The 14,693-nt window shown below is 37.4% G+C and overlaps 1 protein-coding gene across 2 annotated transcripts in view; it reads right to left on the bottom strand.

The window, feature by feature from the left end:
- MED13 (mediator complex subunit 13) overlaps window positions 1–14,363 on the bottom strand; it is a 96,108-nt gene extending 81,745 nt beyond the window's left edge. For both annotated transcript variants that reach the window (XM_059909034.1, XM_059909035.1), the window contains exons 1-3: window positions 14,154–14,363; window positions 12,082–12,316; window positions 3,140–3,308 (exon numbers count right to left, since the gene is read on the bottom strand). In XM_059909034.1, the coding sequence (XP_059765017.1) occupies window positions 3,140–3,308; window positions 12,082–12,316; window positions 14,154–14,219 (470 nt within the window). In that variant the 5' untranslated portion in view covers window positions 14,220–14,363. The remainder of the gene's footprint in view (window positions 1–3,139; window positions 3,309–12,081; window positions 12,317–14,153) is intronic.
- Window positions 14,364–14,693: the final 330 nt, after the last annotated feature.

Genomic DNA, 14,693 nt, shown 5'->3' with positions numbered 1-14,693 from the left:
GCCAAAAAACAAAACAAAAAAACCTTGACTGACTTCTTTAGTGATGCTCCTAAGGTATTATTTTAATTATAAGTGTAAAGGCCCGGGTGTAAGCAATACCATCCAAAAGAACTTTCTGCAATTATAGAAATATTCTCTACCTACACTACCCAATACAATAGCCAGCAGTCATAAGAGCATTTGAAATGTGGTTTGCACAACTGAGGAACTGAATTTTTATTTTTTCAATTAATTGAAATTTAAATAGCTAAAACTGGCTGGTGGCTACTATAATAACAGCACAGTTCTAAATAAAAATGGCCAGGTTCCTCACCAATCACCATACTAAAGCCTGCAACTTCAGAGCTATTCACATACATAGGACTTCCAGTCAGCATTTTAGTGCCCAAAAGTCTTAAGAGTAGAAAAGGAGGTAATTCAGACATTCAGGATCTCAAAAATATTACTTCTTATGTAATTCAGGAAACTACAGGTAGATGGGCACTACCAAAACAGTAAGACAAAAAAAGAAAACATGACATCCAGAAAATAAGGGATCCAACACAGACAAAAAGGCAAAGAGAATTCCCAAGATGACTGCTGTGAAACAGGCCTTATAGAACAAGAAGTCCAAATTGGAACAGAACAATGAAGGGCTCAAATAGTGATATTGAGAAAGAGAGAGAGGGAGGGAGGGAGGGAGGGAGAGAGAGGGGGGAGGGAGAGGGGGGGAGGGGGGAGGGAGGGAGGGAGAGAGAGAGAGAGGGAGGGGGGGGAGAGAGAGGGGGGAGAGAGGGAGAGAGAGAGAGAGAGGGAGAGAGAGGGAGAGGGAGGGAGGGAGGGAGGGAGAGAGAGGGAAGAAACTAAAAGATTACACACACTCCTTAAAGGTTGGGAAGGGAGATTTATACTTCTGGTAGGTAGCCTAGGGGCAAATTACCAATAAGTACATAGATCAGGGCTCAGCAAACTTTATCTGTAAAGAGCCAGAGAAATATTTTAGGCTAAATATTTTAGGCTTTGTGGAGTCATCTGTCTCTTGTCACAACTATTCAATTCTGCTGTAGTGTGAAAGCAGGCATAAAATAATCCAAATGAAGGAACAGGGCTGTGTTACAATAAAAATTTTATTTACAGAAACAGGTGGCAGGCTATATTTGCCCTGTGTGGTGGTAGTTTACCAGCCCCTGACATAGATAATTAAGTGAAAAAAGAGATAATCATTAACACTGGGGAAAACAAAATTATAGAGAGGAAATGGAATGTAATCCTAATATACCAAATGGCTCACTGAAAATAATATTTATAAAATTATAGTAATAGAAACAATAGGTATTGTTTTTTTACCAAATCTCCTAACTATACTGGCAAGATATGGGAAAAAAGAGAAGGGAAGAGGGAAAAGAGTATATAGGTATGCCGATGTCTAAGCATCTGGGGTAGTAAGATAGCTAAACCATTAATAGAAAGTCAATAGATTAAATCCTGAATAACTGAAATAACAGAAAACTCAGGAATCAGCACGGTATTTGCTTGTAAGTTTTTAAATACATAAATTAAGACAGTTAAAAGAATTAAAAGGGACTGCCTCTGAGGAGCACATCTAGTAGTTGGGCTCAGGATTATAGCGCTTCATTTTAAATCTTGGTAATCAGCTTGACTTCTTAAAACTATATAAATATATACAGTGAACACTGCTAATTGCCTACCTGATACTTATTCCCCTTCCTCTAATTAACTGCCTACCTAGTATCTATTCTCCCTTTCTTCTTACTAACCAGAGCCTTATTTTGCTCAGAGTGGCAATGTTGCCATATAAAAAAATATTTCTCTCAGTAGTATAGCCAATTAAACGTCAGCTAAAGTTTCCAGAAAAGAATCTACTTTCTGATCCAAGGGACACCCCTTCTCACTTCCTCCCTCCCTTCCTCTTCCTGCCTGGAATCCACTGTGAGTGAGGTTTGGAGATGCAACACTTACTGGGGCCATGAGGATAAAAGCCAAAGGCCAAAGATGAAAGAGCAGAAAACTTGAGGGAACCTGAGTTTTGATGACGTTATTGAACAGATTATCTACCTCCAGACTCCTTGCTATTGAGAAAAATCAATTCCTACATAAGCCAGGTAGTTAGGTTTTCTGTCATTTGCAACTGAATGCAGTCCTAACTTGTACGATTAATTATTCTGTTGACAATAAAGGTTTATTTTAATTTTCAGAGAGAAAAAAATGAAAGAGCCGTGATTTGTCCAGGCTTACCTAGTCATCCATTCCACTGAAACTAATAAGGGAAGTATGAAAAAATTTCGGGTGTGCATGAAAAAAGATGTGCACGTGACATAAAAAAATTACATCTCAACAATGATTACAATCACAGCCAATACTTCATATCCTCACATCTTTTAGGGAAAACTAATAAATTTCCTTCATTTTCTCTTCTTCCCACATCCCATCTTACCACTGTTTCATCTCTCTTGGAAGTCTCACTAATTCAACAACTGCTTGGGACTAAATCTTCTAACAGATTGTGCCTTATATTATTTAAATCAGAGAACTGTAATAACCTAAAGCTTTTAACACTACAGGTCTTAAAGTCTTCTGTGCATCTGCAACTATCCTACAAATTAAGTGTCCTAACTTTCCCTAATTCAAAGTTGAAGAAAATTGAAACACACCCCAAAAGTAAATATGTCTTATATAGAAAATTACAAATTTAAATTACTTTAATTAGAGCAAAAACAGAGGTTTGAGAATGAGAAGGATTACCTCAACCCAAAACATGACTACAGATCACCATCAAAAACAAATATTAATACTGCTTAATTTTAAGAGTACCATGACTGTATTTCCACTAGTACTAAAAAAGTATACTTCAATGCATAAGTCTCTGCTTTCATCCCACATTTTTTCTATCATCCCAAATCAAAAGTCAGGCCACTGCATTGACACACAGCCTATCCTCACTGCAAGAAAATTATTCAAATGTGTAAAAGAAAGAATGAAGGGGTCAAAGAAAACTAAATACTTATAGTACTTTGCCAAACTTAACCTCCTGAATATGTCTGCAAGATATTAGTTTGCTTTATCACACATTTTCTATAAAGTCATTAAAATTAACAAGCCTAAAGAAATATCAAGTAAGAGTTTAAATAAGACAGCTTACCTTTTATTTATAGGTTTTTCATCTTTTTCATAAGGCTTTACAAACCACTTGCCAATACGTACAAAGTTCCGGTTCATTAAACACCGTTCCAACAGATTGTGAACTGCTTTGAAAAGCAAAGTACGGCATTCATAGGAAAGTCCATTCTCCCACACTCCATCTTCCTCTTCTATAAAAGAAATGAAAGAAACAAAAGGTAACACTGTGGCACTATATCTACTTAGAGCTAAGTAAAAAGTGCGATAGTTTAATCCCTAAATTCATAAACCCTACTTCACCTCAGAATATTGAGCTACAATCACTTCGGTATCTCTCTAGACATTAAAATATCAGGTTTCAAAGCTACTCCATAGAGAATAAAAGGCCAAAGTGCCATTTATTCTATTAAATTACCTGAAAATTATTTTTCCACCATATAAAAAGGCAATGATATATTGCAAACAGACTGATTTGGTTTCTGTATAAATGAAAAGGACATTTGTATAACCAAGGGAAATATTACACATTCTATACCTAAGATGCCAATTTCTAAGCTGGCTCACTTGTTAGTTACTTTCCAAAACTGACCTTGCCAAAAAAACTAGACAGTTAATAATTAAACTCAAAATATTTTATGTCCATCAGCATTCTAATCCATGACTCAACTATAAAAATAAGTGATGGATAAAAAGGAAGCTTTTGGCAACGAGCCCAACAAGCAGCGCATTATCAGCCACCTTAGGTCTCATTACAACCAAATGATTCCCATGCTTACTATTCAGTATAGGATTCTCTACTTGGGGGGAGAAACTTAAAAATTTAAAGACAAATTTTAAATGGCACTTCTGATATAAAGTTATAGCAATCGTCACTAACTATACAGTCTCAATTTTTCCAGCAAATCTATTAACCACCCAAGTGAAGTTACCAAAACAAAAAAACCAACAACAAAAAAAATGCAGTCATTTTGATATAAGTATGGATGTAGTTCAGAAAAAAAAACTTTTTACTCTCTATCCATCTCATACCTGTAACAAAGCATCCAAGGAATCCTACTATAAATGATAGCTACTCCCGTCAGCATTTTAACTTTTGTAATATTTTAAACTGCTATTTCAAATATAATTTAGTATCCTTCTGTAACTTCTATAACTTTATAAACATTTTATAAATATGGGTCTTCTTTCAATTTAAGTAAAAATAATCTTTCTTAATTAAACACTAAAAATGTATATAACATTCCAATAGAAAAATAATAAACTAAGATGCTTTTGAATAAAAGCAGAGACACATATTAAGAGTGACACATGGTTTATATTCATAACTTATACAACAAATGGGCAGAATAAACATTAACTCAAAAGCATGACAGTGGACTTTAACTGCACTAGAAATTTGTGCCACTACAAAGGTTAATGTTGATTTTATGTTGTTCTTTAAAGTGTTTCCTAAATTATAGTTGAAGTCTTTCAAATAAACTAATTGTGTTTTTTCAAAAAAGGTAAGCTCTTAAAAAATGAGGTAAGCTTTAGAAAATGACAATACTTGAGAGTTGAAATAATTTTTAAAAGTTCTTCACATTCTACTACATTACAGACAACCTTATCTACTTCCATTTAAAGCCAAAATTTTACAAGTTTCACTTTATTAAAGAAAACAGGCTAGAAGAAAAGGGAAGTGGCACATAGTGACTTCACTTTAATTATTTAAAAGGTCTAGATCACAAGCATATTTGTGAGTTGCTGAGAGAAAAAAAAATGAATCTTTCGCAATCTACTTTCAGCCTAATCAGGTTCTATCATTTCAAAATTAAATCCCTACAACATTAAGAGTTTTATCTAAAGTTATGTGATTTATGATTACTAAAAGTACACATATTGTTAATTCCAAGAGAATTATGCCGGAATTCTTCACTTCTTTATAACCTATTTAGTGTACTTTTATTTTTATTGCCTTTTACCTCAAAAATCCTTACCTTCTAGGAAGCACAATGGAGTAACATTTGTCATACATAAGTAGCCCCTACCAAAATCTTTTTTCTGACTACTTCTAAGTTTTAAACCAACAAAGAACCAAGACACACAGTTACCATTACATTTCAAAGTTGTACAGTCACTATAAACTTCAAATATCAGAAAATCATTCACTTAAAACTTGAGACTGAATTTGCCTTCTTCCCCAAAAGAGTAAATTAAAAATCTTTTGAACAGTAAGTAATACGACTGTATTACATAAATACAATTTATATAAATTTTCACATAAAATTCTGAATATTCTATGGTTTTATTTTTAAAAATCTATTTCAGTTAAACCTATAAATAGTTTAAGAATACTAAATATAGTTAAAAAATTAACCAGTATTAATATTCAAGCATTTCTCCCTCATTGCTCTAAATTTTTTTGTCTAGAGAAACTCAGGTGAACTTACTACTCATTTTACATTATACCCTCAAATGCCCACAATGCTCATTAACACTAAATGGGAGTATGCATAAAACAAACAGACCATTTGTTAGGATTTTCTAAGGCCAACAAATATCTTGAGTATATCTTCACCTATATGGTAGGTAACTAAGCAACCATTACAAAAGTAACATAATTTCATTTTTCATTGCTGAGGAAATAATAAGAATAATTCCTAATAACATTCAATGAAAAGCTTGAAGGTTTTTTTTTGGTGGGGGGGGGGTGTCACTTAGCAACAAGAAGCCTACTGAGCCAAGCTTGTATCTTGATATTATAACCATAATAAAAGTACTTCTACATGTTGTATTCAGAGATATAAAAAGTGAAATGGTGGGACTTCCCTGGTGGTCCAGTGGTTAAAACCCCACGCTCCAATGCAGGGGGCCCGGGTTCGATCTCTGGTCAGGGAACTAGAACTAGATCCCACATGCCGCAACTAAAGGAGCCCACATGCTGCAACTAAAAGATTCCCTCGGAGCTTCCCTGATGGCGCAGTGGTTAAGAATCCGCCTGCCAATGCAGGGGACACGGGTTTGATCCCTGGTCTAGGAAGATCCCACATATCGGGAAGCAACTACTGAGTCTGCGCCCTAGAGCCTGCGAGCCACAACTACTAAGCCTGCGTGCTGCAACTACTGAAGCCTGCAAGCCTAGAGCCTGTGCTTCGCAACAAGAGAAGCCACCGCAGTGAGAAGCCACTGCAGTGAGAAGCCCTCGCACCGCAACAAAGAGTAGCCCCTGCTTGCTGCAACTAGAGAAAGCCCGCGGGCAGCAACAAGGACCCAACGCAGCCAAAAATAAAATAAATAAAATTTAAAAGTAAATAAAAGATTCCCTCATGCCACAACTAAAGATCCCGCATGCCACAACTAAAGATCCTGCATGCCACAACTAAGACCCAGCACAGCCAAATAAATAAATTTTTTTTTTTTTTAAAGTGAAATGGGGGCTTCCCTGGTGGCGCAGTGGTTGGGAATCTGCCTGCCAATGCAGGGCACACGGGTTCGAGCCCTGGCCTGGGAAGATCCCACATGCCGCGGAGCAACTGGGCCCGTGAGCCACAATTGCTGAGCCTGCGCGTCTGGAGCCTGTGCTCCGCAACAGGAGAGGCCGCGATGGTGAGAGGCCCGCGCACCGCGATGAAGAGCGGTCCCCACTTGCCGCACTAGAGAAAGCCCTCGCACAGAAACGAAGACCCAACACAGCCATAAATAAATAAATTAATTAAATAATTAAAAAAAAAAAAAAAGGGATTTGAATTAGACCAAAGCAATTGAAGTTGGTCCCTTTGAAAAAAAACAAAAAAAAGTGAAATGGTACAACTAAGCCACCCAAGACATAGTGATATGCACCTCTTACATTAATTAAAGTAAGTCCTTGAATCTCAACACCAGTATTATAACAGAAAAGGGAGAGAGGAGGAACACATGGCAAATCTTTACCTAGCTCTTTTGAACTTAATCAACCATAGCCTAATGGAAAAAGTCTGCTTAATGTATTTAAATAAATGTTTTCCTCCTCTTGTAACTGTATCCCCAGAGAAAACAGTTTCAATTCTGTGTTTTTAGTACTGTTCCATTACCCTTAGCATTAGAACTCTTAATCATCATTGTTACTTGAAAAAATTTTACAAAGTATTTGAAGAAAACAATGCCTAAGTTCAAATGCTAAATTTGATTTCCATAAAATTTTTTTTTCTGAGGATACATATTATAGTGATGCAAAAGTATGTGATAGGTCATCAAAATAATTCTCCATGAGTGGGGGAAAAAAAACAAAAAAAGTTGATATACCTAGCACTTGTACTCAGTTTTCTCAAAACTGACATCTTTAAACATCTCCACAGTGGTAAGCCAGTAAAAAAGGAATCTTTTCCTAAGTAAGTCTGCCAAACTATTAAAATGCAACACGCACTAATGAATAATAAATGGGTCAAAAATGATCACTGTAGAAAATACTGTGTATTTCTTGAAAGAATAAAGAGAAATGTTTAAATGTGTAGCTCAGTGTCTGTCTTGAACAATAACTGCCCATTCATAAGCTATTCATTCAACAAGTATTACTGACAGCCTTAAACTGGCAGCATTATTGATCAGCAAAACCTGAAAAATTTTGGTTTAAAAGAAGCCTAATATGCTTACCTTTGATTTGAAGATTTAAAAGACACACTTTCTTGCTCAAAATGGATAGTACACAAAAAAGCATGGCAAACAAAGTTGTCCCTAGAGACTAGCAAACATAAAAAGTTGGGTCACAAGTAAATTATAGAACAGAAGACAGAAATGAATTAACTCTCTTCGGCTACCTGGGGAACAAAACAATTTTTTAGTTTGGCTGACACTAAACTCCTATACTTGGCTGCTATTTATCTATTTGTCAAGCTTGTTAAAGCTGCCACTTGAGGTTAAATTCCACTGTAATTAATATCCTTCAGTAAAAGCATCCAAAATTAAATTCTAAGACTAAACAATGGCCTGTTTAGTTTGACACTATTTACAATGAAATTCTGTTATAATGAAAAGTATTTGGACATGTTGCTAAAATCCCATATATATACCACAGGAGCCAGGAAAAATAAATATTTTTAGCCCGGACTGATTCTATTTTTTCAGTTCTCAAGGTATCAGTTTTCTCAAAGAGTCTTATCACATTCTAGCTACTATGATTTTCTTTTTAAGATGCAAACCTCAGAGAGGGAGCAGTTGTTTTTATTTTTGTTCCAAGGGAAAAACTAAAAGCCAATGATGACAGCAATAAAATTCAAAAAAGGGTAAGGCACAGAATAAAAATACCCACAAAACTCTTCTCCTTCAAGAACAGACTAATGATAATGAAACAACGTTGATCTGAAGCAAACTAACAGTACACTTAAAAGAACCAATATAAAGACTTTTGACCAGAGGAATTAAGCTAAAATTTTCCCACCACCACATTTACATCTCTATCACACAACCAACCACTGAACGAGGACTGCTACAAAGTTTAAATTCAAAAAAAATTAAAATTTAAAAGGTTGTAATCAAAGAGGAGTTCTGTTCTCCAATTCTTTTTCTATCAAAACATATGGATACTGATCAAACTATCCATTCTCTTAGAGGGAACAGAGCAAAAAGAAAAAGAAAAAAAAAGTGTTTGGCTTTGGGATTCAAGGGATATTATGAACAAATTATCTTTCTGGAACGTTAACAGTTAGGCCAGTACTAGTTAGCACAAATCCTGACCCCAAAATCATCAGGTCTTTGCAAATTACTAAATAGTATCCACTACTGCTACAAAACAAGTAACTGAGAGTTAAAGTATGTATCAAATCAGATCTGGTTTGCTGTAACAGACTTTTACCAATTAGCAATAAAACCAGTTTACATTCTATTTCTAACATATCAGCAAATCTTGAAAGGAAGGTGACCCAAACATGTGCTACATGTAAGAGGCAGGCAGAAATTTAAAAGGCACTATGGAACCTGACCAAACTCTTCAGAACTATCAAGATCATCAAAAATAAAGCAAGTCTGAGAAACTGTCACAGTCTAGAACAGTTGAAGGAAACATGACAACTAAATGTAATATGGTATCTTTGATAAGATCATAGGATAGAAAAAGGACATTAGGTAAAAATAAAAGAAAACCAAAGAAAGTATCAATTTTAGGTAATACCAATGTATCAATATTGGTTCATTAGCTGTGAAAAATGTACATTTTGATGGAAGATGTTAACAATAAAAGAAATTGGGTGAGGGTTGTTATTCAGGAACTCTCTATCCTATCTCTAACTTTTATGTAAATCTAAAACTATTTTAAAACAAAAAGTTACTTTAAAAAAATACGCTATGGATGACACAAAGGAGATTAAGGGGGTTAAGCAAAGGCAACTCTGTACTTTTATTGCTGAGTTAATAAGAAAAACTGAGAATTCTAATCTGCAAAAAGGAATGTCTCCCTCCTTCCCTCACCAACAAGAGAGGCACCATTATCACCATAATCACAAATATTTCAGTCACAAGATGTGGTAGGTGCTGAAGCAAACAGAAGGACACTGCCTGTGAAGAGCATGCTGAAACTAAATTAACCAGCTTTTTGTTACCACCTGGGTCCTTCCGGTTCCCCTTTCCTCACTACTACACCTCCACTTGGAACTCAGGATTGCCTCCTGCAGCTGATGCCACCCCTACTGTCCAGCTGCTCTCTTCTCAGGGGAGCTTAAAGGAAGGGGATAGAGTGCCACAGATGGGAAGAAATGAAAAGGGGGTTAGCTAGAGAGACAGAGGCAGACTAATTACCCCAAAAGGGAGGCAGACGGTGTCGCTGGAGCAAACAAAAGGGCGCGACAAATATACTCTCTCTGCAAAGACCTTATTATTCTCTAAGCTATGTCTGATTTAGGTAAAAACATTCTAAAGTAAACGACAAATTAAAAAAAAAAAGCTAAAACATTATAAAAATACCATTGGCTACACCACCTGTTTAAAACAGTACAGGACAGACTTAAAACAGTAAATATGATTACATACAACTACTAATATATTTTTCTTTACTACTTCAATTGCTTTCACTCTGATAAATTCTTAGTATTCAATGGCATTCAGCAAAATCTGACAAGCCTAATCTTCCAAAATTACTTTCATCACGTTCAAATCAATATTTTAAGGTGTCGGTATTACCATTTTTAAGAAAATATGCTAAAAACAGTTAAACTAGAGAAGAAATTTTTTTTTATATAACAAGTTTCAGGAGAAAACATATTTAAACACATAACATGAAACATCAAAAAAAAATACCCACATAATATTTTAATATACATCAAAACAGCTTACATTTAACTTTAATAGGCTTTTAATTTTCAAAATGTTAGTCCTACTAAGGTAAGACATACTACGTATCTGTTAAAATTATCTCTGATTCCACAAAATGTGTTTCATGGACTCTGGGCCGGGGGTGGGGGATGGTCTGTTCAGATGCTCTGCCAACTTTACTGAGAAGACTGAAACCCCAAGTCAGCCAGTACAGTGTATCTATAGTTATCAACAACAGTAAAACAGCCTTCACAAATATTTCAGTAAGGTGGTTTTTATGACCACTTAAAGATTAAAGTAACTCAAGCATACCCAAGTCAATGAAAGAAAAAAGGAAGCTGGCAGGCTTAGCTTTTGGCATGACAATTACAAAGCATCATCTTGCTGATGCTGTAAAGGAATATTACATCATATACACGTATATACACGTATATACAAACACATCATTTAACATATTTTGAACCACACTACATACTTAAAACTAAGGGCTAGACTCTCCAGCAGGATCTTATTAGGAAAGCTGGAAAAGCTGGAAAGCATTTATCATAAAAGAATTGCAAGCACTCTCAAAAGTAAGTATTAACACTGAAGGGTTTGTTCATTAGAAGGTAAAAAGCAACTATCAAAACAAATGTGACACACATATTCCCTCAAAAACGCTGGTCTTACTAAGTGCTTGTTTGAGATAGTCACCTGGATTACATTACATCCAAAAATAAAATAGGTTCTATAGGTCAAATGGACAATAATAGAAACGTCAGAGTACTCGACTTCCAATAAGAAAACTTTTTTTAGTTATCTAAAAATCCTAAATTTTCCAGTCAAGAATCATTATGTTACATCTTGCTGAAGTCTTTGGTACCCTGCAGCAAACAACTAATCATTTACACTCCTATTATCGAAGATTCAATTAACATGGACTCTAAAGTAAACACAAGCTTCAGTAATTACATGAAGAGCTATAGTTTCTCCTTCTAAAGTAACATTTGGTCCTAAATGTTAAGAAAACAAGACAAGTAATTTTACTGATTTGCTCATAAAATTATTTCTCTAACTTTTCAGATTATGATCCCATGTCCCACTGTAAAAGCTAACAAGTTGGCACTGTTTCATATCAAAGACAGTCTTTGATGGAACAGTATCTAAAATAAAAGTATCACTTTCCAAGAATAAGAAAATGAACATATGCCTTCATATGTTAATAATGTAACAACCACAAATAAAAATAATAAAGTAACTATAAGCCTGGGGAAAAAAACACGAGAAAGTTACAATACAACATTTCTAGATCCTTCTACAACTGTCTACACATTCATACAGAAGAGAGCAGTGGCAGAACTGACTCAAAGATGAGTTACACTTGGCTTCCAAAGTATTTTATGACTTTGTTAGGAAATGCTCCCCAATTCCATTTTTCTTAAGTTAATTAGTATAACATGCCTTCCTTGGGCCCTGTCAGCCAGAAATTCATGAGAAAGCTAGGTGGTAAAAGAATAAAGTTATTCAAGGCTTAAAAAACCTGCCATAATATGCATAATTTTTAAGTAAAATAAACTAACCCCAGTGAAATAAAACATGAAGCTGAATTTTTATCTGGTTTCATACTCAACAATGTTCCACTAAAAAAATCTTAATTTTTAATACAAATGTTTTTAAGAAAAGTATATAACATTGCTATATCGTTAGTTAGAAACAAGTTGTTTTCACCTGACAAGTCATGGTGAATAAGGTCAGCAAAATTGGGGTCTTCGCCCCACCAAAATATCCACAATTCTCTTCTTCCAGGTCTTTGATCTCGCCGCCAAACCCCAAGTACGTCTGCCTTAAGGCAGCGACTAAAACTGCTCAAAATGGGGTCTTCCTCTGTCACCGGAAACAGAATGGGGGCAGAAGTTGGGCCTTGCCATACATATCTTTTCCATTTAATTCCCGTCAAGTCAGCCTGAAGAAAAGAAAGCATGATTTTTTTTTATTACTGCGTATTCACTCAAAATCAAAAGTACTCACTATTAAAGTCCCTTATTTCATTAAGACATTACAATTTTTCAACACGTGCTTACGATATTAAAGCAGACTGACCAAAAAAAACAAAAAAAATGCTTATTCTGATAATTCAGCAACCAAAAATTAAAGGAAAAGAACAAAGACAGTTAAAAAATTAATACTGACATGTCACTGAATAGCAAGTCAATAAACATGTGTCCCAAGGAGAAATAAAAGAAACTTAACAATGTTAAATATAAACATGTACTTTAACGCTGCACACTGAGTAAACATTTACTCTCTGTCCTAAGTTCTGTTCTAACTGGTTACATCTGTTCCTTGGTGTCAAACTTATAACAAAACTAACTTTTAAAGATTCATCATTCCATGTTTATAGAAGTCATGGCTCTAACGAAATCTGAACTACATTTGAAAAAAACCTTGTTAAATCTTTACACATCCCTTTTAGGAAAAGTCAAATAGCTGCTCACAAAGAACCGTCAGATTTGTGCTAGTCTTATCTTCAAAGAACCTGATCCTAAAAGTACCAAAAATAGACTGAGTTGGAGAAGACAGAAACGTAAAGCCTGTTTGTCTTATTACATCTGAAGAGATGCTGATCAATGGATATTGTACAAGAAAACATTTTATAAGGCGGAAAGGCATTAAAGAGCTCAATTTAGCATCGTGAAAGAAATTCATCAGAGCGAATTCAGTAACTCTTTAATCTAACTTAAAGGTGCAAAGCCTAAGGTGCCAAAAATGAAACTGCTGATACACGACTGGCAGTTTACACTTGCCAACTAGTTGTGCTCCGCCCACTCAATCCACTTACCTATCACACACTCTCTTAATATTTCTCATAGGACAGGGAAAACGAAAAAAGAAAGTTACCGAAACTTCAAATCATTTATGAAGCTAAGCTACTATCTAGTTGAAGACTGAATTCTGCAACAGTTGGTACTTTTGAAAGTCTTTATTGGATGTTCCCAGACCTGGGCCAACCTACACAATTGTCTTCCCTACATCCAGCTTCCCCTGACTTTCCAATAAAAGGAGGAGCAGCCTCCTCAAAACATTCTCAAAACGCAGGCAAAACAGACAAATATAAAAACATTTAGTACAGAACCACGGCACCTCCTCCATCAGCCCGCTCCCCTCTCACACAAACATAATGTTCTAATAAAAGCAAGACGGCCAGAAATTGTCAAAATGGCAAACTCTTTTCAGAGTTTAAAACAGAAAACATATGAAATGGCATTTACTGTTTTTTACACAGAGTCTGAAGTCACCCAAGGAAGAAACTAACCCCCTACAGTTTGACTCATATGAAAAAACGCAAAACGAAAAGAGTGCTTAAGTTCCGGGGTCCTGTTTACTGGGAGAAACCAAATGAGCAGAGTGAGGTAGTGGGAGAACGGGCGATAGTGGAAAGTGGGAGGAGGGGGTTCATGGTCAATAAGGAGAAAAGCAACAGTTAAGCAAGAAACACAGAGAGGAAAATGCCAGCGTCCTGCCAGATAAGGAGCCCAAGTTGAAGACAAGACTACGGTGAGGAAAAAAGGAGTCGGAAACAAGAAAAAAGGCCGACGCTCCTAAAACAGAGCCCAGGACGGCGGGGGTGGAACGCGTCTCCGGGCTGGTGCGGAGCTCGCCGCGGCGCCGGCTCCGGCTGGGCCTCGCCCGGGGACTCGGGCATCTGGATCCGACCCGGACCCCCTCCCCCACGGCCCAAGGGCGCACCTCGCGGCCCCTCCCCCACCGCCCGCTCGCCGCGGCCCCCGCCCGGCACTCACCAGGCAGAAGAGGTTACAGTGACAATCTTCCAGGCTGGCCCCGTTCGGCACGAAGGAGGAACTCATCGTCCCTCACAGCAGCCGCCGCCGGCGCCACAACCCACCATCCGCCATTACCGCCGCCTCCGACCAGAGAGAGAAACACAGACACCGGGGAGGGCGGGGGGGTGGTGGTTGGGGGGGCGGTGGAAGAGGAGGCCGCCGGGCCGCCAGCCCTCCCCACCCACCCCCCCGCCGCCGCGAGCAGCCCCCGCCGACCGGCCGGCACCCAGCCGCCCGGGGCCGAGGGCCGGAGGCGGGAGGGCCGCGCTCGCCCGGCCGGCCGGACTGAGGCCGCCGCGGAGCCCGCGGACGCTCGTCCCTCTCTGGGGGACAGAGGGGATGTGTGCCCCTGCCACAAGAAAAAATAATAAATTACACAATAAATAATTAAAATCGAGTCCGAGAGGGCAGAGCCCAAGCCCTGGAGGGTTCTCCCGGGCAGAGAGGCGCCCGCAGAGGGGCGGGAAGGGCGAAAACCGGGAGAGAAGCCGAGGCCCC

This window comes from Balaenoptera ricei, chromosome 20 (genome assembly GCF_028023285.1).
Source record: "Balaenoptera ricei isolate mBalRic1 chromosome 20, mBalRic1.hap2, whole genome shotgun sequence".
NCBI classification, from domain to species: Eukaryota; Metazoa; Chordata; class Mammalia; order Artiodactyla; family Balaenopteridae; genus Balaenoptera; species Balaenoptera ricei.
The sequence above is the reverse complement of the archived record's forward strand: the minus strand, read 5'-3'. Positions and strand labels throughout refer to the sequence as shown.